At 53.1% G+C, this 24,532-nt stretch overlaps 1 protein-coding gene across 1 annotated transcript in view; it reads right to left on the reverse strand.

Annotated features, from left to right (window-relative positions):
* The window catches only part of VWF (von Willebrand factor), a 135,936-nt gene that overhangs the window by 87,931 nt on the left and 23,473 nt on the right, over nucleotides 1-24,532 (reverse strand). The window contains exons 6-10 of the mRNA XM_022577360.3: nucleotides 11,727-11,943; nucleotides 10,268-10,390; nucleotides 9,273-9,384; nucleotides 8,460-8,506; nucleotides 379-515 (exon numbers count right to left, since the gene is read on the reverse strand). Of these exons, the coding sequence (XP_022433068.2) occupies nucleotides 379-515; nucleotides 8,460-8,506; nucleotides 9,273-9,384; nucleotides 10,268-10,390; nucleotides 11,727-11,943 (636 nt within the window). The remainder of the gene's footprint in view (nucleotides 1-378; nucleotides 516-8,459; nucleotides 8,507-9,272; nucleotides 9,385-10,267; nucleotides 10,391-11,726; nucleotides 11,944-24,532) is intronic.

A 24,532-nucleotide genomic window follows, 5' to 3' on the forward strand; every position in this document is an offset into this window, starting at 1 on the left:
GCCAGCTCTGCAGCCCAGCCCCCGACCCATCCACTCGGGGAAAGCCCTCCACCTACGCAGCCCTTCCCACACGGAACCACTCCCCGGTCCCAGAACCATCTCTGGGAAGGACCCGGGGTTATGCCACAGAGAGGCCCAAAGCCCAGGCCTCCCCCGGCCCAGCACCATCCTGCTCTGGTCCTTCATCAGGATTCTAGGCCTTGCTTGCCCTTGTTCCTTGGGCCTGTTGTTCCACAGGCGCTCAGGGTCCTCAGGGGAGCCCTGTGCGCCCTGTCTGTCTTCCCCTTTGCTCGGCTGTCCAGAGGAAGAACGCGCACACGGGGCCATCTTGCCCCCCTCACCCCCGCGGTTGCCCTGGGGCTGCCTGGCGAGGCTCACCTGGACAGTCTCTATGATGATGGAGAAGGAGTGGTCCTGGCAGTCCCGGGCCAGCAGGTACTGGCAGACCCCACTGAAGGTGAAGTGCCTGTTGTCAAAGCTCTTGAAGTGGGATTGTCCTGTGATGAGACATTCCCCTGGGGGGACACAGGGAAGGGGAGAGTGTGTGTCCCAGCGGGTCCCCTGGTGGGACACAGGGGAGGGGAGAGTGGGTGTCCCAGTGGGTCCCCTGGGGGACACAGGGGAGGGGAGGGTGTGTGTCCCAGCGGGTGCCCTGGGGGACACAGGGGAGGGGAGAGTGTGTGTCCCAGCGGGTGCCCTGGGGGACACAGGGGAGCGGAGAGCGGGTGTCCCAGCAGGGCACCTCCTGGGGGTGCCCCTCACCACAGCCTATAAAGGGGCTCCACGGGAGGACTCTATTCAGGCCCCACTCCTCTGGCCCTGAGAGGTCAGGGCCGGCTGGGTCAGTTCCACGCCTCAGGGGAGTGACAGCCACACCCAAGGAGTGGCAGAGCCAGACCAGAACCCGTGGCTCCGGCTCTGCTCTCTGGGTTCACCGTGGCCCCCAGCCCTTCCCCACGGCCGCTCCAGGTTCTGGCTCTGCTGGGGCCAAGGGCCTCGGGCCTGCAGAGGCCTTTCTCTGCGCTGCCATTGTGGGCACTCCCCCCTCCACGAGAGTCCCTGAGGGCAAGAGGGCAGAAAGGCCGCCCAGAGCAGTGATGGGGGAAGGGAGAGCCCAGCAGTACAGGGGCCAGGACCCAATCCTCACCCCCTCGCCAGCCGAGGGGCAGCCCTCAGGCCTCCTCCTGGGCAAATCCATGCTGTGACTTCAGCTGGGGCCAATGGGGGCCCAGGACCCCATCTGCCCATGTTCCCACCACTGCCCGAGCCAGCTGACGCGTCTGGGGATGGGTACGAGGACGCCCCGGCATCACCCTGCCGCTCGAGCCCTAGACGCGCACCCACCCAACAGCTACTCCGTCCTCCCAGGCCCCAGTGCCGGCCCGTGGTGCTGGCCCAGTGCACCTCGGACCGCAGGTCGTCCGTGCTGGGCGAGGGGGGCTTTGCTAATGCCGCCAGTGACTCCCTACTGGCCCAACCCCAGCTCAGCCCACAGCAGACCCACTGAAGCCGAGGCCCGCATCTGGAACCCTCCCCAGCCTCCCTTTACCCGTTTCCTCTCCTCCTTGCCTTCTACTCTATAGAGAAAGCAAAGCAGACACACACCACAGCCATTCCATAAAGTAGGGGCCCTCCTTGCCCTCCCAGTGCCCCCTGGCCTCCAAAGAGCAGAGGATCATCCTCCATAGCGCCGCTCTGCTCTGCACCCCCAGTTCTCCCAGAAGGGTCCTACAGCCGGTCCCACCTGGACCCATCTCCAGGGGCTGATGCTGAACCCAGTCACACAGTCAGGGGCCCCCAAAGGCCTGAGAGGGGTTCCAGCTGTCCACCTGTCAAAGACAAGCCCCATCGGCCCCCTGCCTGCCACTTCATGCCCAGATTTGCACTGAAAGACACAGCAGGCATGGGGGGGCGGCGAGGGGAGGTGGCCGGGGGGAGGGGCAGGACCGGCTTTGGGTCCAGGTGTGGCCCTGCCCTTGGTATGTGCTGGAAGGCAGGGGGAGGGCGAGTAGCCCCAGGTTACAGTGAGCGTCCCTCTGCCTGGTCCCCAGAGCAATTAACCCCTTCTAAGATGGAGTGGGCCAGGAGGGCACACTCAGCCCAGAGAAATTAGGAGAAAATAGGGAGGCCCCAGATCATCCTCACCAGCGTCATCTTCTGTGATAAGAAGAAATATACATGTCTTTGTCCCTGATTCCTGACACAGAGCTTCTAGAGCCCTAGGAATGTCCTGGGTGAGAGGAGCATCTTGTGTTCTAATGAAGCCCCTCTTAGCGGGTCCCTCGAGAGCTTCAGGATGGGAACTGGTTACAGAAAGACCTAAGTATGATTAGAGGGTTGGGACTTTCAGTCCCATCCCCCAAACTCCAGGGAAGGGAGAGGGGCTGGAGATTGAGTTAATGATCAACCAGGCTTAGGGACTTCCCTGGCGGTCCAGTGGTTGGGACTTCGGGTTCGACCCTTGGTCGGGAAGCTAAGATCCCACATGCCTGGCAGCCATAAAAACAAAACATAAAACAGAAGCAACATTGTAACAAATTCAATAAAGACTTTAAAAATGGTCCTCATCAAAAATATCTTTAAAGAAATAATAATCGTCAGTCGTGCTTATATAGTAAAACCTCCATAAAAACTCTTAATAAACAGAGTTGGGAGGGCTTCCAGGTTGGTGAACATATTTACATGTAGGACACCCCAACTCCACAGGGACACAAGCTGCTGTGCCCAGCGCCCTTCCAGAGCTCACCCTGTGTACATCTCCATCTGGCTGGTCATTTGTCTCCTTTAGAATATTTTTTGTAATAAACCACTAATAGTATGTAAAGTGTTTGCCTGAGTTCTGTGAGCCATTCTAACAATTATAGCTGCCATCAGAAGCAGGAGCACGTGGACGGAGCCCTTCACCTGCGGGGTCTGTGCTAATTCTGGGTAGTCAGGGTCAGAACTGAACTGAATTGTAGGACACCCGGGTGGTGTCCAGAAAGTCAGAGGATTGGTTGTTGTCGGGGGGGGAAACACACACACACATGTGGTGTCAGAAGTGTGAGTAGAAGCAGATCGTGCCTCCCCATTGCATTGCCCCACAAGGAGGGCACGAGTGACGGGTCACTGTTTGTGGAAGTCCGAGCAGAACAGGCAATGAGTTAGGGGCCAGGGTCATCCCGAATGATTGCAGCCCCGGTGGAATTCCAAATCCACGGGTGTCACAAGAAAGCCTTTTTAAAATGGCTATTTTTCGGAAGCCACCATCATTCTACAAACAGAATGACACGGCCCTTTGTATCACATGTCTTGACCCCATTGCAGTGCGATGGGTGGGAATTCCTCCCCCAACCTCTCTTTGTTTTCTCAACAGCACTCTTATCTGAGTAAGAAATTGAACTTGCATTATCTCTGACAACGCTCAGGAAAAGAGGGGTCAACGAGAAAATATGCAAACATTCGAAAGCAAAACTTCTGGGTCAGAATCTAATCCTCTGATCTGATCTCCTGCTCTGACCTCCCCCTGATTGGCGTTCTGGAGTTTCTCGGGAATCAGAAATCTAAATACTGTATTATATTTAGCTTATCTCCTTGGTACAATTGAGGGATGGGGCTGACCACACGGGAAACCCAGGAACACAGCTGAGTGAGGTGCTAGGGAGCCGTGGGCCCGGTGGCTGGAACAGGAGCCAGAAGAATGGGCCACACGTTGACACTCGCCCAAGCTCTGCCCAGAGGTCCCCATGACGCCCAAGTTCTGCCAAGAGGATGCCCAAGACATTCCCAGACAGCTGGTCAGCAAAAGGCAGCCTGACAAGCCGCTGGCCACCAATGGACGCAGCAGGTGGGCAATAAAAGTTCGGTGAATGCGTGCAAAGCAGGTGATTCTTAAAATAGCAAATAGCATAAAACCAAGAACAGCCAGGAGTTAAAGCGAGTCCACTACATGAATAAGAATCCTCCCTCATGGAAAAAAAGAAGAGAAGAACAGTCTCTCATTTGATGGAAACATGTTACCTCTTCTAAATAAGCCCCTTTGTTCGCAGGAAAGGAGTCTCCACGGGGCTGTCCTGCTCAGCTCATTGGCTTCTACCCTTTTCCACGCGGCTACAGAAAGGCCAGCCCACAGGCCTTCTGCAAAGCAACTCAGGCTTCCTCCCAGCATAAATGTTCACCAAAGCCTGCCTCTAAATCACATTAACATAATCTCAACCAAACATGCAAGACGCATTTCTAAGTGCTCTATGGGCACTACCTCATTTACTGCTCTGGTGAGGCTGGCATTATTATTCCCAGTTTACAGAAGAGAAAACTGAGGCACGGAGAAAATCTCGCCCAAGGCCCCAGAGTGGCCCAAGAGGAATTTGAACATGGGCGTTCCGTCAGACTCCAGAGTTCATAGCACTTGACACCGGCCAGTACTGCCGTATGGGGTGGCTGCAGTTTCCAACAAGTTTCATTTCATGGGGATACTGGGCACACGTGGCAAGTGCCAAGGAGCACAGGTACATCCAGGTCTGGACGTGGAGAAAGCAGAGGAAAAGGCGACGCATGGCCTGGCCTGAAGGAGGTCTGGTGAGACTCCAGGAACCCCAACGTGGAAGTTTATCTTCCTTCCCAGAGGCTTCAGAACAGCCAGCTTGAATCCCAAAGCTGAATGACAGGGATGGCTTTGAAGGCATCAGAAATTATCCCGAATCAAACGAGCAATGCGTTGCACCAAGGTCCTCCCTCCGGCTCCAGACCAGGCAGGTGCATGGGCCTCCATGCCACCAAGCCCAGGGAAGGCTCAGGCTCTGTCTTGCCTCCTGCCCCACCTGTCCCAGCCACACTCTGCGTTGCACCACCCCTCCCCATCCCGGGCTCCTTCGTGTCTCCATCCTTCTCTGACCCTGCTTAATGAAACAGCTCTGGCTGTGACGATGAAAACACCTAATGTTTACCGAGTACTTGCTGTGTGTCAAGTAACCACAGCTCTCATGGGATGAAGCTGCTGTTATCATCCTATTTGACAGATGAGGAAACTGAGGCTGCAAGTGGTCAAGCAGTTTGCCAAAAGTCACCCAGCTGGTAAGCCTACCAGGCTGAATCCACAGCTCACGCTCCCAGGCCCAGGACCACGCTACCTTTCCACGTTCACAGGACTTGGGCCTCAAATAAACTTCCCAGCTCCAGCCAGGAGTTTGAAATTCTGTCAGCACAGCTTTATTTGTTTGAGGAATAGTCCCTACTAACAGGCATGCTCCTTCCTCATTGATCCCAACCAAATATTTATGATTCAGTGGAAACTAAATTAGCAGAGCCCCAGGCACCTGGGGCTGCCCTAATCCTAACCAGAACAGAGGTGTGCCAGGAGCAGTGAAGGCCTAAGGAGCCTGTAACAGAAGCTCCAGCCCCTCTCCATACAGACCGATGCTCTCCTCAGTGATTGTTTTCTCCCTCTCACTCCCAAACATGAGGTTCTCTGTGCTACGTAGACTTTAAGGTCCCCCCGCTCCATGGTCCCCACCTCCTGTATTCACATCTTGTGTGATGCCCTCACCTTGAATGCAGGCTGGACATGTGGTCTTGTTTCTAGCAAATATAATACAGCAGAAGTGAAAGATGTCACTTTGGAGAGCAGGTTTTTAAAAGACTGTGGCTTCTGTCTTGGCTGTTCTGCCTCATTCTCTCTGAGGTCACTCACCCTAGAGGACGCCAGCTGTCATGTCACGAGGCAGCCCCAAGGGGAGATCCACAAGGTGAGGGACCAAGGCCTGGCCACCATCACATGAGTGAGCTTCCGAGTGACTCCCTTCACTACAGAGGAACCTTCAGATGAGGCCACAGCCCCAGTCAACAACTTGACTGCAATTTCATGAGAAATCTTGAACCAGAGGTACCCGGCTAAGCCACACGCAGATTCCAGACGTACAGAAACTCTAAGATAATAAATGTTTATTGTTTGCTAAGTTTGGGGGCCCTTTGTTATACAGCAATAGACAACTCGTACACTCTCATCTTACTCCAGGGAATCAAAACCCAGATCTCTATTTCTAAGAATCACAATGTCAGCTCCTCCAGGGACTGCAGAGAAGCCCCAGCCTGCTCTTTGCTTTACTAGCAGAGCCAGACATATTCCCTTCCAGAACCTTCCCATCAGAAGCTCTGCCAGCAATCTTCACCCTGGGAGATAAGACAGCCCCCCTGCCAGCTGACTCTCGGCAGGTGTAGAAATATGCTGTGTGCTACAGGTAGAAATGGACAGGGATGCAAGGACCAACTAAGCTCCAGATCTAGAAAAAGAGGGTCAGGGCTTTGAACGTGCAGAGCAAGAGGTTATTGGTTGTGTTGTACAACATCAAACCACTCAGTAGACCTCAGAGCTGGAACTAGCTCTCTTCCCATCAAGGCATCAAGAAAATTTCGTGCATCCTCAGCAAAGTTACCACCCAAATTTTGAATTGAAGACCAGGGGGTTACATTGTCTACTCCAGACTAAGCATTCCATCATGTACACAGTGGGTTTTGAAATAATTGTTGGATGGACAGATGGACGGATGGATGGATGGATGGATGGGTGGGTAGGTGGATGGATGGACGGATGGGTGGATGGCTGGATGGCTGGGTGGCTGGATTGATTGTTAGGTGGCTGGGTGGATGATTAAATGGTAGATGGATGGATGGATGGATGGTTAGATGGTTGGACGGGTAGGTGGATGGATGGATGGGTGGGTAGGTGGATGGATGGACGGATGGGTGGATGGATGGATGGATGGATGGCTGGATTGATTGTTAGGTGGTTGGGTGGATGATTAAATGGTAGATGGGTGGATGGATGGATGGGTAGATGGTTGGACGGGTGATTGGATAGATGGATGGATGAATGGTTGGATGGATGGATGGAAGGAAGACCCTCCCTATAGAAAGTTGCTATTAAGAATTCCTAATCTAGTAGTCAATCTGACAAAACACAGTAAGCTAAATTCCTAATCCCACCCGCTGTACCTCACAGATCTTATCCAATAAATGCTTATTATTTAGATATTAAAAGCTTTCTCACAGGTCCATTACATCGAACTCACGGCTTTCAAATGACTCTTTAGGTCTTTCACAGGGTATGATTATGTTAAATTGGAGCACTGATACCACTTGCAAGAGCATCTTTTGTTCTTTGTGCTTCCTTCAAGAATTGCACAGAAGATAAACGGCTGGTTGGCCATCCCTGGGCCAGACTAATTGACTAAGTCCTGGGGCCCACTTTCCATCTAGTTTCCATCTAGTTCTAGAATTTTCCCAGTATAGTGGGCACTGGATAAGTCCTAAGTGACTCTAAAGCCACAGACCCCAAATATGATCCCAGGTATGTAAGCTCAACCCCCTGCCAGCCCACCAAAGCCAATGTGGTCTCTTGGGGCCAACAGGAGGGGAGCCTATCATTTGGCTATTTGCCTTGCAGTCTTTTATTGCATTCTACAAACATGGGGATCCCAAAGTAGTATCCAGCATTTGAATGAGGCTGAGACGGTCTTTAACTAAGCATGGGGCCTCTCCAGGGTTCATGAACGATGGCAAAGATCCTCCTGCAAAGGGATGGACCGAGCACTAGGAAGGAGAGTAAAGGGAAAGGCAAAATAGAAGTCAGGTGGTTGTGAGTCTGAATCTTGTCTCTGTCTCATAGCAGCTGTGTGACTTCGGGTGAGTTACTTAACCTCTCTGTTTCCTCCTTTGTAAAATGAGAATAAACTGCACCTTCTTCATAGGTTGTGGTGATGATGTAATACATGTAAAGTACTGAACACCATGCCTAACACATAGCAAACATCACATGATGTGATGGTCAAAAGGGGAGAAGCATCAGGAGAAGAGCCAGGGTCATCGGGAAGGTGAGGCAGAGGGAGCTTTGAATGGGTAAAATCTGCAGTAGATAGAATAGAGTTGGGGCTAAACAGAGGAGAAAGGAAAGGGCAGAAATTATAAGGAAACTTTTCCTAAATAGATTTTCCAGGGCAGGGACAGGGTAGGAGGGATCATTGAGTGACCTGGTTTTCCTAGCTCTTGGATCCTGCCAAGATCTTTGGATAAGGCATTCCAGAAAATTCCAGAAATTTCTCACTTCTAGCTTAAAGAATTACCAGGCCCTTCTTCCTCTTAATTTTCCAAGGAATTTGCTTCATCTTTGTTTAGTCACCTGTGACCTTGCAGTTTTCACAGCACGTTCAACCATAATCCTTTGAGCAAACAGGTGAAGGGAAAAGGACAATGAAAGAGTTCCCAGGTGCAGTCTCCCCTTTCGGTTGCCGGGGGACCTCCCCCTGCCGGCCCAGGAGGAGAGGGTTAGCACAACTGGTTCTGCACTGGAGCTGCGGTCGGGGGTTGCATCCAACCTGCGCAGAGACCGCCTTTCCCTGCCTGGCCAGGTGGTCCTCCCAAGTCTAGGAAGGGAGGCTGTACCTCTCCACTGGGAGGAGGGCAGAGGGGAGGGGAAGCTCACCTACCTGGACACTCCTCGTTGCTGCAGACCCACTGGCTGTTTCGGCAAATGCTGTTGGGGAGAGAAGCACGGGTTACAGGTGGGTCTGCAAACGCAGGCATCCCTGAATGGATTTAGAGAGTGCACTGCCCATCCCACAGCCCCAGGGGAGAGGTCTGAGAGAAGAAAGGCGCTCACGCCTGAGGGGGCTTCATGAGGCTGAAGGTGTACAGGAAGGGGCTTTGGCCACAGAGGAATCATGGAGACAATGCCAAGGGGAAGAAACCCCAACAGACAGATAGAAGAAGAGGGAAACCTAGGGGGTTTGTTTTAAGTGCTTAAGTTTTGACTTAAGCACTAAGTCAAATTCCAAACACACACACACACATGCACATATGCGTACACACACACAGCTGGTAGAAGACCGGAGGAAGGGCTGGCTGCTGACAGGGGTAACACCCTGGTCCATGCTGGGCAGCCCTTGAGACTCCTGGAAGACTGCCCAGTAGGGAAAGGTAGCCAGCGAAGAGGTCTGGAGGCGTTCTCCTCCCCCCGTTTGCAGGGGACAGACAGACCCAGCCCAGGGAGCACCAGAGGGGCTTCTGGAGGAAACTGGCTCAAGCAAAGCAGAGGCAACAGGGAGAGAGAGTCACTTATTAAAGCACGGCTGGGGGGAGAGCTAGAGATGGTGTCTGCACGCGAAGGGGCCTTCACCACCACCCCCAGCCCAGGCCAGGGCCTGTTCTACTGCCGGTGCCCTCACTGCCCCTGCCGGCCCAGCTGCCCCTCCCCCAGACCCAGGCAGCTCTCGCAGACCACACTGCTCGGCCCCAATTACCAGGTGTTGCAGTCTCTTGAGAGAGAGGCGCCCGGAGGGTACCGCTTCCCAGAATGTACGCAGGAACACTCGGCACTTTCCACACAGCGGCCTCCGTCAAGGAGCTGTCCCTCTGGGTCAAGGGGAACAAGGCAAAAAGACTCGACCTTGGCATCATCATTACTCATCTCACAACCACAGAAGCCCCCGGGGTGATCATCAACTCAGGGCTTCTTGCAGGAAGCTCAAAGGACTCGTTCTGCGATGCTTATCTTTCACGGTTTGCAATGAGAGCGAGGAGGGCTATTTATCTCCACTCTAGTGACGAAGAAATGGGGGAAACAGGTTTGTTCAAAGGGCTTCCAGTAGGGAAGCCAGGAGTCTAGCCTGAAGGCTTCTTCCAGGAAGCTCAAAGAACTTGTGCTATGTTTATCTTTCACAGCAATGCAGTGGGAGAGCGGGGGGAAAATTATTTATCTCCATCCTATCAGATGAAGAAAGGAGGCAAGGGTTTTGTTCAAGTTCCTCCAGTAGAGAAGTCGTGAGTCAAAACACACACTCTCAGTACTTAACCAGATCTTTCCACCAAAGCTCACAAGGTCTCTCCTGAGAAAGACTTCCTGATGCAAAGTTCTTTTTCAGCTGAGCTCACACGACAAGCCTAGGAAACAGTTGAGACTATCTTTCTCCCAGACAATTCCCTGACGCTTAACTGAGAAAACACTGCAGCTCAGATAGGGCCACGTGCTCCCCAAACAAAGTCACTCTTGGAGCCCAGACCATCCTTCTATTCCCCAGACACACGTGCTTTCACGGATACAGTGCAACAGGAAAACATAAATTAGAAATAAATACCAGCTCGATCCTCATCACTCCATACAAAGACTTTTAAAAACTAAATCAAAGGCCTCTGATGTCGGCAATGGGGAACAAGCACAGGTGTCCTTCATCCTGCTTCCCCAAGCCAAGGGCACCGGCGAGGTCTCAGATCTGTAAGTAAAGTGGGAAGTCATTACCAGGGCAGCTGCAGCCATCCACGCACTGCTGCTGACACACTTCACTGACGTGCAGGCTCCGGCAGTCTCTGGGGCAGGGGGACACGCATGCCTTGTACTCCATGCCCGCGGGGCAGTCCGGTCCTGAAATGGAAAACTCAGGAGTCTGCCCGGAGCTGTTCCCTTCCAGGGCAGCATCTCACAAGCCACGTGGTGCTCAGAGCCCCTGTGCCCCCTTTGTCTGCCCCCCTCTGTCTTCAGGGACCATCTCCACCTCAGTGGCACCCCAGGGGCCAACGTCCCCGGCTGAAAATGCAAGGCCCCCAAGGCCAAGCAAGGGGTAAATGGTGTCCTCCATCCCATCCCTCCTCTGAGGGTTCCTCGTCCTCAAGAAATAGGGCCCAGTCAGATGCCCCACCCAGCACTGGGCACACAACCTCACGGCCACGACCCGCACAAGGCATGTTCATTTCTTTCTATGTCCACTGAGGCAGGATAGCCCTGGCAGCCACATCACCTAAGCCTCCATCCTCCCGCTGGACCCAGCGCCTAATGGACAAGGACAGCCCTCCTTTCTCTCTTCTCTTCACCTGCTGCTGACTGACGCTCAGGCTGAAGGACCGGAAGGGCCAGAGCATCCCAACATCCCAAACCACTTCTCCTCCAAGATACCTCAGGCATCTCCCCATCCTTTCTTCAAAGACCTAAAAAAACAGCCACTCCCCCTTCCAGAGGAGAATGCTGCTGCTAATAACCACCCTTCTCACACCCCACAGCAAAGATGGACAGCTCTGATTTATAAGCTGAAAGACACAAACTGAAAGGCATGTGTGCAGTGTAAGTACTGGGGCTGCTCCCCTCCACAGTCTGTGCCCCCTGTGATCTGTGGGAAGTCGCGGCGGGGACAGGAGGCTGCCGGCAAGGTGACTGGAGAAGCTCGTACTTAATCAGGATAATTTGGGGGTGGCGACAATGACAATGACTAGGGACCCACGAGATTAGAGGGAGAGGGGGAGGGATGGTGACACCTGCTGGAAGAGAGAAGGGATTAAATGAAAGGGAGGAACTTGATAAAAGCCTGCCAGGATCCCAAGATCACCCCGGGGACACTTCGGCCACCGCCCTGCTCCCAGTCAGTTCAGACTTTAACTGCTGCGATTCCCCTCGGAGCCAGGAACGGTTTTTGAGTCCAGTGGATGGATTTGCTCACGGGCAAGCGAGGAAGATGGGGAGTGAGAACAGAGGCAGGAGAAGTGACGTGGGGGCTTTTAGGGGGACCTTTCAAGCCTCCTCGAAGCCATTAGGGAGGGGACTTGCTCTGTGACCAGGGGACAGAGCAGGAGCCAGGCGGGAACTGGTCCCCGGGATGTGGGTCTTGGCAGGCACTGGCTGGTTGGGGTGTGACAGCCGGAGAGCTTGTGGAGTGACACCCAGATGGACACAGCTCACCCCCCCCGGTGGGGGTCCCATGCTGACTCACGGCAGGAGCTGTGGTCCGTCCAGCCATACAGCAGCATCCCCTGCTGGGCGCAGGCCCGGGCGTACTCCAGGAGCACAGGGCAGGGGCACAGCAGCCCCTGGTCACACGTGCACAGCATCCTCTCACACAGGGCCACGAAAGGCTCGGGGTCCACCAGGGGGTGGCAGCGGGCGAACACCGAGGCACTCTTCAGAAGCTGGCACTGCTCCCACAGGCCCTGCAGGAGGGAGAGGCCACCTCAGCGAGGGCGCCACCCACGCAGTCTGGCATCCCCTGACCTTGGTGCTTGGAGACCCACCCTGCCCGGAAACCCAAGCATGCTCGCTCACACCTAGTAGGTGCTTGTCAACATCTGTCAAACGAAACAGTCCAGTCAGTGGAACACTGTCGGACCCCTGCTTGGTGGGGCAGCCCGAGACCAGGGCGACCTCCTAGACTGAACCCTGGAAATGCAGAGGCCAGGGCCCTGACCTCCACTGGAAGGCAGTGTCCTCTGAAGGGAAAGAGCAGAGGGACACTCATGAAAGGAGCTGAACCTGAAGTTCTCATGGAGGCCACGTGGCTCAGAGACCAGGAAGGCCAGTCAGCATCTACTCCGCACGCCCCGGTCCCCTCCCCTCCCTGACCTTGGTTCCTCCACCAGAGATGAGGAGGTGCCACAAGGAGTTTTATAAAGTGGAGCTTCCCGGGCCTCATCCACAGAGATTTAAACTCGGTGTGTCAGGGATGGAGTTGAGCAAACCTTCCCCAGAGGATTCCTGGGACAAGACTGGACCAGTTCCCATCAGCAAAAACACGCCAGGACTCTATGATGTGTGCCAGGGCGCTGCCAGGCAAGGACTCTTCCTGGGTTTTATCACTTGGTTGCCAACCTCGACCCCACGACACAGGCAGGTTTGAAATGGTTCTCACTGACGACTCCTGGACACACGTTAGCACAAAACCCTCCCCATACACCGTATTTGTGAGCATCTCTGCATTCTGTGTTTTGGTCACTCATTTATTTATTTATTTATTTATTTTTGGCTGTGTTGGGTCTTCGTAACTGTGCACAGGCTTTTGCTAGTTGCGGCAAGTGGGGGCTACTCTTCGTTGCAGTGCGTGGGTTTCTCATTGCGGTGGCTTCTCTTGTTGCAGAGCATGGGCTCTAGGTGCGTGGGCTTCAGTAGTTGCAGCACGTGGGCTTCAGTAGTTGCGGCATGCGGGCTCAGTAGTTGTGGCTCGTGGGCTCAGTAGTTGTGGCTCGTGGGCTCAGTAGTTGTGGCTTGCGGGCTCTAGAGCACAGGCTCAGTAGTTGTGGCACACGGGCTTAGTTGCTCCACGGCATGCGGGATCTTCCCGGACCAGGGCTCGAACCCATGTCCCCTGCATTGGCAGGTGGATTCTCAACCACTGCACCACCGGGGAAGCCCTGTGCTTTTAGTAATTTAAATGCACATTTTTTCATTATGTAATATCTCTGAAATTGGGTGCATCTTACAATCGACATCACACTTTGTCTTAGATTTAACACAACACAGTATTGTTGCTATTAGTGATCCCCACTGGGTGCATAATTCCTTTCATGCACAGACATGCTCTCCAAATGAATGGAAGCCAGCTGTTTGTGAAAGGACTTCAGCTAAAATGAAAGGAGTACGAGAGCATCTGAAGGAAGGGCTGAGCCCTGGAGGGTAAATCCGAGCAAATTGGCTTTCGTAAAGGGGACAGTAAAAGAAGGAAAGAAGTGACCAGTTTTGAGAAGAGGGAAATCCAATCTGCTCAAACTGTACAAGGGATGGTCAGAGCAAAGCTGTGTAAATCAAGAGCCAGGAGGAGCCAGGCCTGTGGCCTCTGGAGGAATAGAAACCTGATCCAGTGCTCAACACTCAACACCCAGAAGACCCACCTGGGGAAGCACCAGGGCCATGCTGCGGTCCTAGGGAAACCTGTGTCTTATCCCTGCCCAGCCTACACAGTCTGCCATCAGAACCAGGCCCCTGATCGCTGCAGGCCCTGGGGTGGACCCGGGGAGCTCCAGGGCCAGTTGGCCCAAGCAGCTGGGCATAGCTGTTTCCCTGTACACCTCAGAAAAGCAGCAGCTGCGCGGACTGCTGAACTGCAAAGCTGCTGCAGCAGGCAGGTTTGTGGGCAGGACAACTGGCAGCTCTGCATGTCGGGAGCCGTGGCTGAGAGCAGCTCTCCCTCTCTCCACGGCCCCACCCTTCTGAGCTACCTCCCTGCGTGGCTGAGAAAAAGCAGAGGCTAAAGCCCAGCTCTGCCACTGCCTAACGGCGGGGAGGGAGGCAAGCCTCGTCCCTCATAGGAGAAGGGCGTCCTGGAGTGAGACGGGAATACCAACCACAGACACTGTCTCACAGGTGGACACATGGAGCCTGGCGCCGAGCAAGCAGCCGATGAACAAAGACGGCTGCCGTGGGTCCCATGTCACAGAGGCCTCGGGTGATGACAAGCATCCTTCCATTTGCCACCTGAGCGCTTCACACGGGGGAAGCTGAGGTTTCTGAATACAATGCCAGGGAGGGTCCTGCCCGGGACCTGCTGGGACTTCACAGCCCCAGGCCCAGCTTCTGCCTCTTCCGTGTGCTGGCTGTGTGACCCTGGCTGTTTACTCAACCCCGCCTCCTCTGTGGATGGGACAATAATAACAGTGCCTATCTGAAAAGACTGAAATGAAGACCAAATGGAATAATGCACGTAAAAGGTTAGCCTAAGAAATGGTGAACCCGTATCGTCATCGGCATCGACATCCTGGCCACCAAAGAGAGTCCTTCCACTGTCCTTCCTGCCATCAGGTTTAGCGTCAGAACAGTGGCTGACTGGGCTGTAGGACAGTGGCTTAGAGCCATCCCTGCACCACAGGACCAGCTCTCGCAGGCACAGGCACCAGGCACCTCGGTGGACACAGAACCAGGAGTCCAGGCACCCCCTCTCCCTTTGAGAGCCGGGGGGTGCAGAGTCCAGCATGGCCCGTCTCCAGCTGGCCCACCTTTGTCTTTTCCCTGCTCAAAGGAAAAGTGGGAACAGTACTCCAGCACATTTCCCAGGAGGTCCCTGGAGGTATTAAATGGTTTACAGAAAGCCTTAGCAAGAAGGCTGTTTTCTAGGAAAAGTCTGTCTTTCCATCCTTCCTCTGGTCAGCCCCGGCCTGAGCTTGGTCACTAGGGTGACCACAGTGTGAAGGTCAGGGAGGACCTCCAGAGGTCTACCAGCCCCTGCAGCCCATCCGGCCTCACCCCGCAGTGGCAGAGGGTGACACACCTAGCCTGCCATCTCTGCCTCCCAGAGATCTCTTCCCTGATCCACCACAGGCAGCCCTGCCAAACCAGGTCCCGAGACAGGACATCTCCATGGACCCAAGTCCAAGATGGAGCTATGATGTCCTTTCAGAGCCAGTGAAGAGACACGGACCAGCAGGCAGTGAACAAACCTCTGCTCAGCAAGCACCGGCCATGTGGTCAATAGAAAAGGTAAGTGTGACTAAGTCCCACCCCATCCTGGAGGGCAAAGTTCCAGCACGTGAGGGAGGCAGGGAGGCCTGGCCTTCCATGGTCTGAGCCCAGCCTCCCGCCCTGGCTCACCCCTCCCCCTCCCCATGTCCCACATTACTGATGGGTTCCTGAACGCACCCCAATGTCTCATTCAATTTCTTGCACACCTACTATGTCCAGGCATTGTGCCAGGCAAGGCCCACAATAGAAAGCAAGCAGACTTGGTCCCGGAGTTAGATGCTCCCACGGGCCTCTGGGTGCATCTACTCTTGCCTGATTTCTGGGGCCATCTTACCCATTTCCCTGCAGGCTTTTCAAAGACAGGAGTGTATCCCCAGTATGTGTATCCCCAAGACGCACATACCAGGCAATAAGAAAGTGCTGGATCAACAGTCATGAACACAACAATGAGAAAGCCATACCCTCCTGTTCTCAGGGAGCTGATCTACTGCACCAGGTGTTTCCTGGGAAGGTTACATAACAGCCAGAAGACGCGGTCTCAATTTAAGGCTGTCTTCCCAGTGGTGCGGCCAATCGCAGCAGGAAGGAGCCTGCAGCCGGGGTACCAGGGAAGGATGCACAGTCTGAACCAGGCTCTGCACGCTACACAGGATTTGGTTTCAGGGCAGAAGGGAGGCCACACCAGGCAAGGCTGATAGCCAGGTTCAGGCAGGTGGAGAAACAGAGTAAGTACGGTTGAGCCAAACCCGGTGTTGCCAACAGACCCCCCGGGAAAGAAAGGCATGGCTGCCCCTGGGACACGGTTCTAATAGGTCAGTGGCCTCAGCTTCTCTTAGCAGCTAGTTCTGGCCCCTGTCACAGCCCCAACCTTACGGACTCTCCTTGAATCAGTTTCTATTTTCTCCTAAGCTCGTGCCTCCAGACCCTCTGTTTGTTATTCCCCGAGTAAAGCACTCGGAGGTGCGTTTCTCTGATTCATCCCAGGCCACTCCATCCACTGCAGGGTTTGGTGAGCAGGCCTGGGTTCCCATGCCTGGATCCCAAGCCATCCACGATGTAGGCTTGTCTCCTGCGCCCCGTCGTCTGTGGGAGTCGGGCACAGTCATGCACGGCAGTGTTGGGTGGGCCAGAGGGACACAGGCTGCTGGGTAGCTGGGCAGCTTCCTCTCGCTTCTCACCACCCACCCAGGGCCACTGACCTATAGAACCCCTGGCCGGACAGTCCTCCACAGAGTCTCCACCCATCTCCCGGCTTTAAGGACAGGCAGACCAAACCCCTCCTCCCCTCCATGGTGGTCTGCACTTTCCATCAGCCAAGAAAGAGACCTGTTTCAGAGACCACCACGTCATCCACTCCCACTCACGGGCCCTTCAGAGGCCCGAAGACCCCTTCAAAGAACACAAGCCTCAGAGAAAGGCTGCATACAGCCTTCCAGATTTGGGACATGAAGCAAGGAAAGAGTAAAGAATTCAGTAGGTCCTCAGTTCTCTAAGTGTGGTCCAGGGACCCCCTACAGACTCCCAAGATTCTTTCAGAAATCCACAAGGTCAAAACTATTTTCCTGACAACAGTAAGATGTTATCTGACCTTGATGCTCTCATTCTTTCTCAAATGCACAGTGGAATTTTCCAGAGGCTACATGATGTGTGGTATCACAACAGGCTGACTGCAGACAGGATGAGAGAATCCAGCTGATTTCTCTCAAGCCAGACAGTAATGGGATTTGCAAAACCGTGAAACGATGCCATTCTTCTCCCCAAACTATTTGTTTGGTTTTGAATTTATAGCTATTTTTATTCAAATGATGGTATTCATGTTAAGTATAATGTTTCTCATTTTTTAATGAATTAATATGTTTAAAATTTTCCATTTTAATATCTAATATGGCAAATATCAACAGATATAAGCCAGATAAACAGACTCTTTGAGGTTCTCAATCATTTTCAAGAGTGTCAAGGGCTCTCAGCCGATTTAGTTTGCCAGTGGCTGTACAGATGGGCCCCAGGCTGAGGCTCTGGAGTTCGTACCCTGTGGGCAGATCTCCAAGATAGCAGGAGGGAGGAGAAGCTAAGCCCTGCACAGATAAGAGACCACATATTTCTCATTCTCGAGGTCAAGGAGACCTTCCAGACTATGCATGTGCAGAAAGGCTCCTGGCGGTCAAAAAGGAAGGAGGTGCCACCCTGTAGTAAGTGATGTCAACCTACCCATAAGCCTCTTCGCTAGAATCCATCCTGGCTAAGAGATGCGTGCGCACACAGGGGAGGACCCTAAGATAAACCAAATACGCACTCAGAAAACCAGGCAAAGCAAGATGATTGGCCAAAGGAAACCCTGAAGAAATGTCCCATAAAAGTGGTTCAGGGCTTCCCTGGTGGCAGAGTGGTTAAGAATCCGCCTGCCAATGCAGGAGACACAGGTTCAATCCCTGATCCGGGAAGATCCCACATGCCGTGGAGCAACTAAGTCCGTGGGCCACAACTACTAGAGCCCACGCACCTAGAGCCCATGCTCCGCAACAAGAGAAGCCACCGCAGTGAGAAGCCCGCGCACCACAACGAAGAGTAGCCCCCGCTCTCTGCAACTAGAGAAAGACTGCAAGCAGCAACGAAGACCCAACGCAGCCATAAATAAATAAATTATTAAAAAAAAAAAAAAAAGTGATTCAAACTGCCACAAAGGCAAGACTCTCTCTCTGAGCCCGCCCGTGTGTCTATCCACACGTACACTTTTTCCTCCTAATAAACACTTCACTTGTTTCACTGCTTTCCATCTCTATGTGGAAATTCATTTCTACACAGCTGACAGGCCAGGGCCTTGTCACTGGCCACTGGTCCCTGGTGGTCTAGTGTCTAGGTTTCGGCGCTCTCACTGCCACGGCCTGACTTCAGTCTCAGGCCGGGAACTGAAACCCTGCTTCAAGCCACTGCAGGCCAAGGCCACCTGAGATCACTGCCACCCAACCACAGTTTACCTGGTTTTCCACGTTCCCGATGCCCCCACCCTCCCCACCTTGTTTCCTATCAATCAGATGAGAAGACCGTGTAGTACAGTGGATAGAGTACAGGCTTTAGAAGCACCAACCACATCACTAACAAAACGTGTGACTTCAGGAAAATCATCTCCCCTCTCTGCACCTTGATTTCCTCACCCTTAAAAGAGTGAGATTATGGAAGACATCGAAAGTTGCCCAGGATCTATTCCTCCCTTCTCTCTTAGTCAGAAAACCCTCGGTTGTCAATCTTGCCCTGGGCACATAGCCCCTGGGAATAAAGATCCCATTTCTCAGCCTCCCTTGCATCTGGGAGTGGCCATAAGACTAAGCTTTGTCCCACCCCCACCCCCACCCCCACCCCCACCCCCACCCCGGGACATAAGCAGGAGTGTCATGTGCAACTCCCTGGAAGCAGCCTCCAAAGGAGAGTGTGCTTCTTTCAAGGCGTCTCTTCCTACACTGGGACGTCGTCATGATGCTGACACATAAGCTGAACTCCTTGACAAGGAGAGAGAAATACACGTCTATACTGTGTAAGCTGTTTCTACTTCAGGTGTCCTGGCACAGGAGAATCTAGTCCTAACTAACACAGACAGCAATTCCTGCCTTAGACCTGGCTGCAAAATAAAACTAAATGACATTACAGAGGGAGGGCAGTCGAGTGCCTGTGACTATTATCATTGGCCTATTGTCAATACTAGCTGAACAGCTCGAAAATGGCTTCCCCTCAGCCCCCTGGTAAACCATTCTGGCAGGGAGAACAGAGAGGGTCAGCTAATTCACTTCCAGCATCTCCCCGGCTCCGATGCCCAGCATCAGCTACTTCTCTCTTCCTGCTCCTCTCGTCTGGGGTGCCAGGGGCTGGCGAGAGAGCGCCAGCCCAGCTCCATGAAGCCATGACCTCACCCTGCCTGGGGGGCTGTGCAGACCCAACTGGAGCCCAACTTAATCACATTTTCAGTTCATTAGAGAAGACCAGGCCTCCTCCCTGGAGATGCCAAGCCGATTCAAGGGAGAGGGAGAGAAAAGCAGCACATCTCCCCAAGGGCAGATGGGAGGGGAATGGGGGCTCGAGGAGAGGAAACAGCAGCAAGAGATCTGGAGCTTAGCTATTGTGTTGGTTCCCAAACAGCTGAGGAAGGAGAAGGGAGGGGGGCATTCCTAGGTCTGAAGTGAACAAAGAAAGGGGAGGCTAATATATAAAGTGCAAGATTGTTCAGCCAGGCCCTGGGGTGGGTGTCCCACGGCTGTCCCTGGAGGAGGTCCAGAGGCGCCTGGGCCTAAACCGGTCCAAAGCTGTGGGCTCAGGAATTCACCCCTGTGGCAGGGCACAGTTTCTCATTGGTCAGCCTGTAAGGATGGATGGGGGAAGGTTGCTGATTCTAATTATACTTCTGCCTGGCCTGGGATTCCCACCCACATTCCAAGATCTGGCTCGAAAAGACCCCATGATTTCCACTAACTGGAGGGTTTTGTGGAGCTGAACATTCCTCTCTCTGAGATACTTGGTGTTCAGCCCTCTTGAGAAGTAGGGTAACTGGATATGTCACCGAAGTCCCCAGTGCCAAGGGAGATGGCCACAGAGTCCTCCAAAGGACCCTTCTCCCCCTTCACCCTGTTCTCCTGGGCAGCATCTGAGTAGGGATCAGGGCAGGACCAGCTGGCTGGGAGGACAAGGGCCGAGTTCCCGCCCCCGGTTCCCACTTTGGGGTTTGTCCAAGCTCTGGGGCTGGAACAGCTCCACCCATCCTGCTCCGGGTCAGGAAGGATAACCAGCTGTGTGATAAGAGCTGCTGCACCACTTCACCCTTTACTAACCCAAAATGGCATTCGTGTTGTTCTCTGTCATGTGTTGTTTGTGTCAATATCTCCTGTGTGTCTTGTCTCTGAGTGAGACTGCAAATCTGACTTGCACAGAGTTAAGATACAGAACATCTCAATAAATACGTGCTGAGATTCCTGGCCTCGCCGCGGGGGAGGAGGAGGGAAAGAAAAGCCACTTAGGAAACGTTTCATGCAAGGATTTTGAGGCTGATGGGTTAGGGATGCATTTGCATCTGTTTAATCTGAGGGAAATGCTGAAACCCTGTGGCAGCCCCTGATCTCTGCCATGAGGCTAGACCCCCAAAGGCAGAGTGGCCAAGGTCACTGTCCCACCACAAGCCCAGGGGCTCACTGCCCCTTCTGCCGCCCTGCACTCAGGTGGGTGAGGGAATTTGCTGGAAAGGAAAAGGGTGCTTGTTCCATCAGTGTTGGGCAGAGCTCTACTTGTCTTCAGAGGGGACACTGAACTGCAGAGCAGGGACGCAGCTACGTGAGGACACAGCAAAGCAAGCCAAACCAGGGCCCGCGCCCCGGACTCGCGGGTTTCGGCAAAGTACCCAAAATAAACCCTCATTCTTTAGCCTACGGAGGACTTGAGAGAGGAGCTCTCACTCTGAAAAAAGGGGAATGTGTGTGTGTGTGTGCATCTGTGTGTGTGTGCATATGTGTATGTGTGTGTGTGTGCATATGTGTGTGTATGTGCGTGTGTGCCTGTGTATGTGTGTACGTGTGTATGTATGTATGTGTATTGCGTGTGTATATGTGTATGCGTGTGTATGTGCATGCCTGTGTATGTGTATGTGTGTGTGTGTACCTGTGTGTGTGTACTTGTGTTCAAACCCCAACTCGGATGTAAGCATCACTAGGACACAGTGGGTGGGCACCATCTGCAAACCACCTCAGGTTACCTGACAGCTAACTCCTCTGGGGCTCCTGGGTTACAAGGATCTCTTCTTGAGATCTACTGACCTTCCCTGGACCAGACTCTCACACAACTGGTCTCTCTATGAATCACAGCTATCCTACCAAGCAAACGAACGTAACAAAGTTCTTCCCAGTCTCCAAGAAAAGTCTATTCCAGGCCAATTAAGTGAAAGCAGGAGGCCAGGAGTGGATGTGGTCAGTAAGCCCCCAGCTCTGCCAGGGCACTTAGCCCCTCTCCTACCAAATCACCTCCCTCCAGGCCTGTGAGCCTCCTTCCAGGGCGACTGTGGGCAGAAACAGGAGAAAGGGCTGGGTACGAACTTTGCAAAAAAAAGGCGTGGGCAATATTTCACGAGGATGTGAAGAGTGAATTGCGTTGTCCCCAACAGAATGGGTATTTCGTGTGCCTCTCTGTGCCGTGGAGGGGACATGTTACCGTCATTCAAAGTAAACATGAGTATTTACAAATGTTAGCTCCAGCGGGGACAGGTGACTTCCTGGGGGGAAGAGGAATTACAGGTGAACAGCAGACTTTCAGAGGAGGAGGAGAGGGGGAGAAAATGTGCAGACATGAACAGCAACAGAACAAGAGGAAGGATTGTGTTCCCCAAATAAACGTCAAATTCAGAGCCAGTGGAAAACAGCCAACCTGGGACTGTTAGGTGACTGATGGGAGTACCACTGGACGCGAAGTCCTGAATAGGACCTAGAAAAACCAGACTGCAAGCATCTGGCTTCTCCAGTATTCAAGGGCACCGAGGGAGGTCTTCATCTTCAACTGGGGGTAAAAGAAAGGGGTGACTTCTCCTCAGGGAGCCAAGAAGGGCTGCATAGGGTTGAGCTCTGCACAACAGCTGGCAAGAGCCCAGCAAGGATGTCTCAGAGACTTGAGTCTTAAAGTCCAGGTTACAGTACCACCTGCCTATCTGAATATACATGGGCAGGGGACTGGACTAGATAGCTTCTGGAATCTCATACCACTCTGAGTTATTATGAGTCTGAGATTCCTAACATTGATGAAAAGAAAGACTAGTCGTCTTGAGAACCAATTCTGAGGAGGGATATGGAGAGGACTCAGTGGGCCAGGGGCAGGAGAGTATAAGCAGCTTTTTGCAGGACGAGGTCTCTGCAGGAGGCCCCTTTTGTACTGTCCCATTAGCAAAGCTACATTTTCACTAACCTCCAACCCAAGCACACCTTTCAAATCTTTTGATCACACAATTCCTTACTTAATCTGTTTGTTCTTTCCTTAGATCAAAGAAATAGACACAAAGAATAAGTGATTAACAGGGGACCAGATCTTTTCCCCAGTTTCCCCTTCAGTAATCTCACAAACTGTGTGAACAATATAACATCTCAAAGAAAGATGACAAAGAGTCGACAAGCCTGCACGCAGTGGCTGGCGATGAATCTGACCCTCTATCTCAATGATTCACTGAAATTACTTCCCCTTTTTCCCTTTAAAAACTTTCATGGCCAAGCAAAACCTTTGGTGTCGATTCTGGGACACGAGTCCGCCTTCTCCCCAGATTGCCGGCTTTCGGATTAGAGCAACATTTCCGTTTCTACCAGCACTTGCCTCCTGAGTATTGACTTTCAAGCAGCGAGCAGCCAGCAGCCAGACCTGAGTTCGGTAACAGAGGTGGCCTCATGTTCAGATGTGAGCAGCAGAAGCAGGAGACGGCCCTCCACTCTGGAGGAGCTTATCCTAAGGAGGAGCAGGGTTGCAGCGACGACACCTCCCAGTGGAAGCGAGGCAAAGTTCATGGCCATCAAGTATAGCTCTGCAAGTCACACAGTGCAGTGGCAACACACCCAAAGCTACAGTTCCCATGATAGACAGCATACGTGTGTACTACATTCTAGGTACATTTATAACGTTTACTATGGCAATTTCCCAGCAGGTGATGGTAAAGTGTCTTGAGAAAGGGGTGCCTTTTTTCTAATTAGAAAGACCATTGCATGGACCAGCTGCAGCCTAAATCCAGCCTCCTGGAGCCGTGGGCTCCACGTTGCAGACAGGACTACAGGACATAAACAGGATCCCTGTGTAAGGTTCAGCCCTTGCTGACATTCCCCAGAATTAAAAATGTTTTTTTAAAAGTGACCTAAGGATCTTTCTCAAACATTCATTGTGTAGTAGAGTTACCTGCAAATTAACGCCGATTATTTGAGCATCTATAGCTGGGCGCTTTTTGTTACTAGGTCTGCACCCTGAGCCCCAGACTCCAGCAGTCCTGCCCTCTGAAAAGCTAGAAAAAAAAAAAAACCCGAAAATCTGTGTGCCATTAAACAAGCCATTATTCATCCCAGCAGAGAGGCTCCGGGTTTTGTTGGCATAACAAGGAAACATTCATCCCCCGGGTATAAGTAATATGACCTGGCTCTCAGAATGAGCTGACTCCTTGCTGCCACACTAGAAAGACAGAAAGTTCCAGAGAAGTGGGCGAATAGATTCTGGCGGCTCAAGGAAAGCTTTCCAGCCAGTGCTGTCTCCCCTATGGAACACTTTGCCACTGAATACGGCTCTTGGAGCCACAATGGCAAAGCCTTGTCAATGATGCCCATTTACCAGCCCCGACTTCTGAACCCACGGACCCAGCGGGACTAAGCAGACTGTGGACAGTTCCAGAGACCGCATCAATCACCTCCCAGGAGATGTCTTTGTGCGTCTCAGCAAAGGGGGGCGCCCCGCTCGTTGGCAAACACAGCCTGATTGGCTGAGACAAAGCCCAGCCCCTCTTCTCGGGTAAACAACCTGAAACAGGAGTTCGGACCTGGAAGGAGCTTGTGCCTTGGGAGGTCTGAGTGTCTGGGGGGCCTCGGCCCAGCACTGAAAACTTGGTAACCAATTTCTTAAGCTGCTCCCAGGACACTGGTTAGTAAGAACTTCAAGGCACCCAGGAGACAAATTGAGTAGCAAGTGTGCAGCTGGAGCCTCCAAAGGCACCTGGGAGACAAATGAGGCCTCTCTGGATTCTCTCCCAGCACCTCCCCAATGCCCCACCCCCCAGGCCCTCCCCCTCTGTATCCGGGAGACAAAGTGCCCAGCTCCCTCCTCTACTCCGCCTCTGTATCAGGTTCCCCGTTTGAAGATCCTGTCTTCACCTCCCACTTCTTCGGGGTAAATGAGAGCATTCCTTGTACCCCGAGGGTGGGAACACTTGTCTTGCACTTACTCCGCGATGCCTGTGTTTGCAAAATAAAGTGAGACAAGCCCACGCCCTCGGTATCAGAGGCACCTACCTGCCCCCACCCCAGCTTACCAACTAACTTCCCGTCCCCTCCCCTCCACCAACCCCGCAATCCTACCCCTGCCTAGAGAACACTGAAAAGGGTGGGAGACAGCGAACCACAGCCACCTATGGAAGTGTACGTTTGGAAATAAAAGAAAGAGAGGATAAAATCCCTCCGCCTCCTCTCCCTGATGCACTGGGCTCCTGGAGTGCCCTCAATCCCAAATGGCCCTGGGTTACAAGAAGCCCCAGAAGAAAAGTTGACTCCTGCACTTCCCCCCCCCTCCGTGTCCATGTGTGCAGGCAACCTGCTCTCTTTCTAACCCCCAGCTGTGCTCAGATCGATCCCCCCCTCCAAAAGAATGGGGTTATAG

Source organism: Delphinapterus leucas, chromosome 11 (genome assembly GCF_059928025.1).
Source record: "Delphinapterus leucas isolate spDelLeu-1000000601 "Yukka" chromosome 11, BTC_Dleu_Yukka2, whole genome shotgun sequence".
NCBI classification, from domain to species: Eukaryota; Metazoa; Chordata; class Mammalia; order Artiodactyla; family Monodontidae; genus Delphinapterus; species Delphinapterus leucas.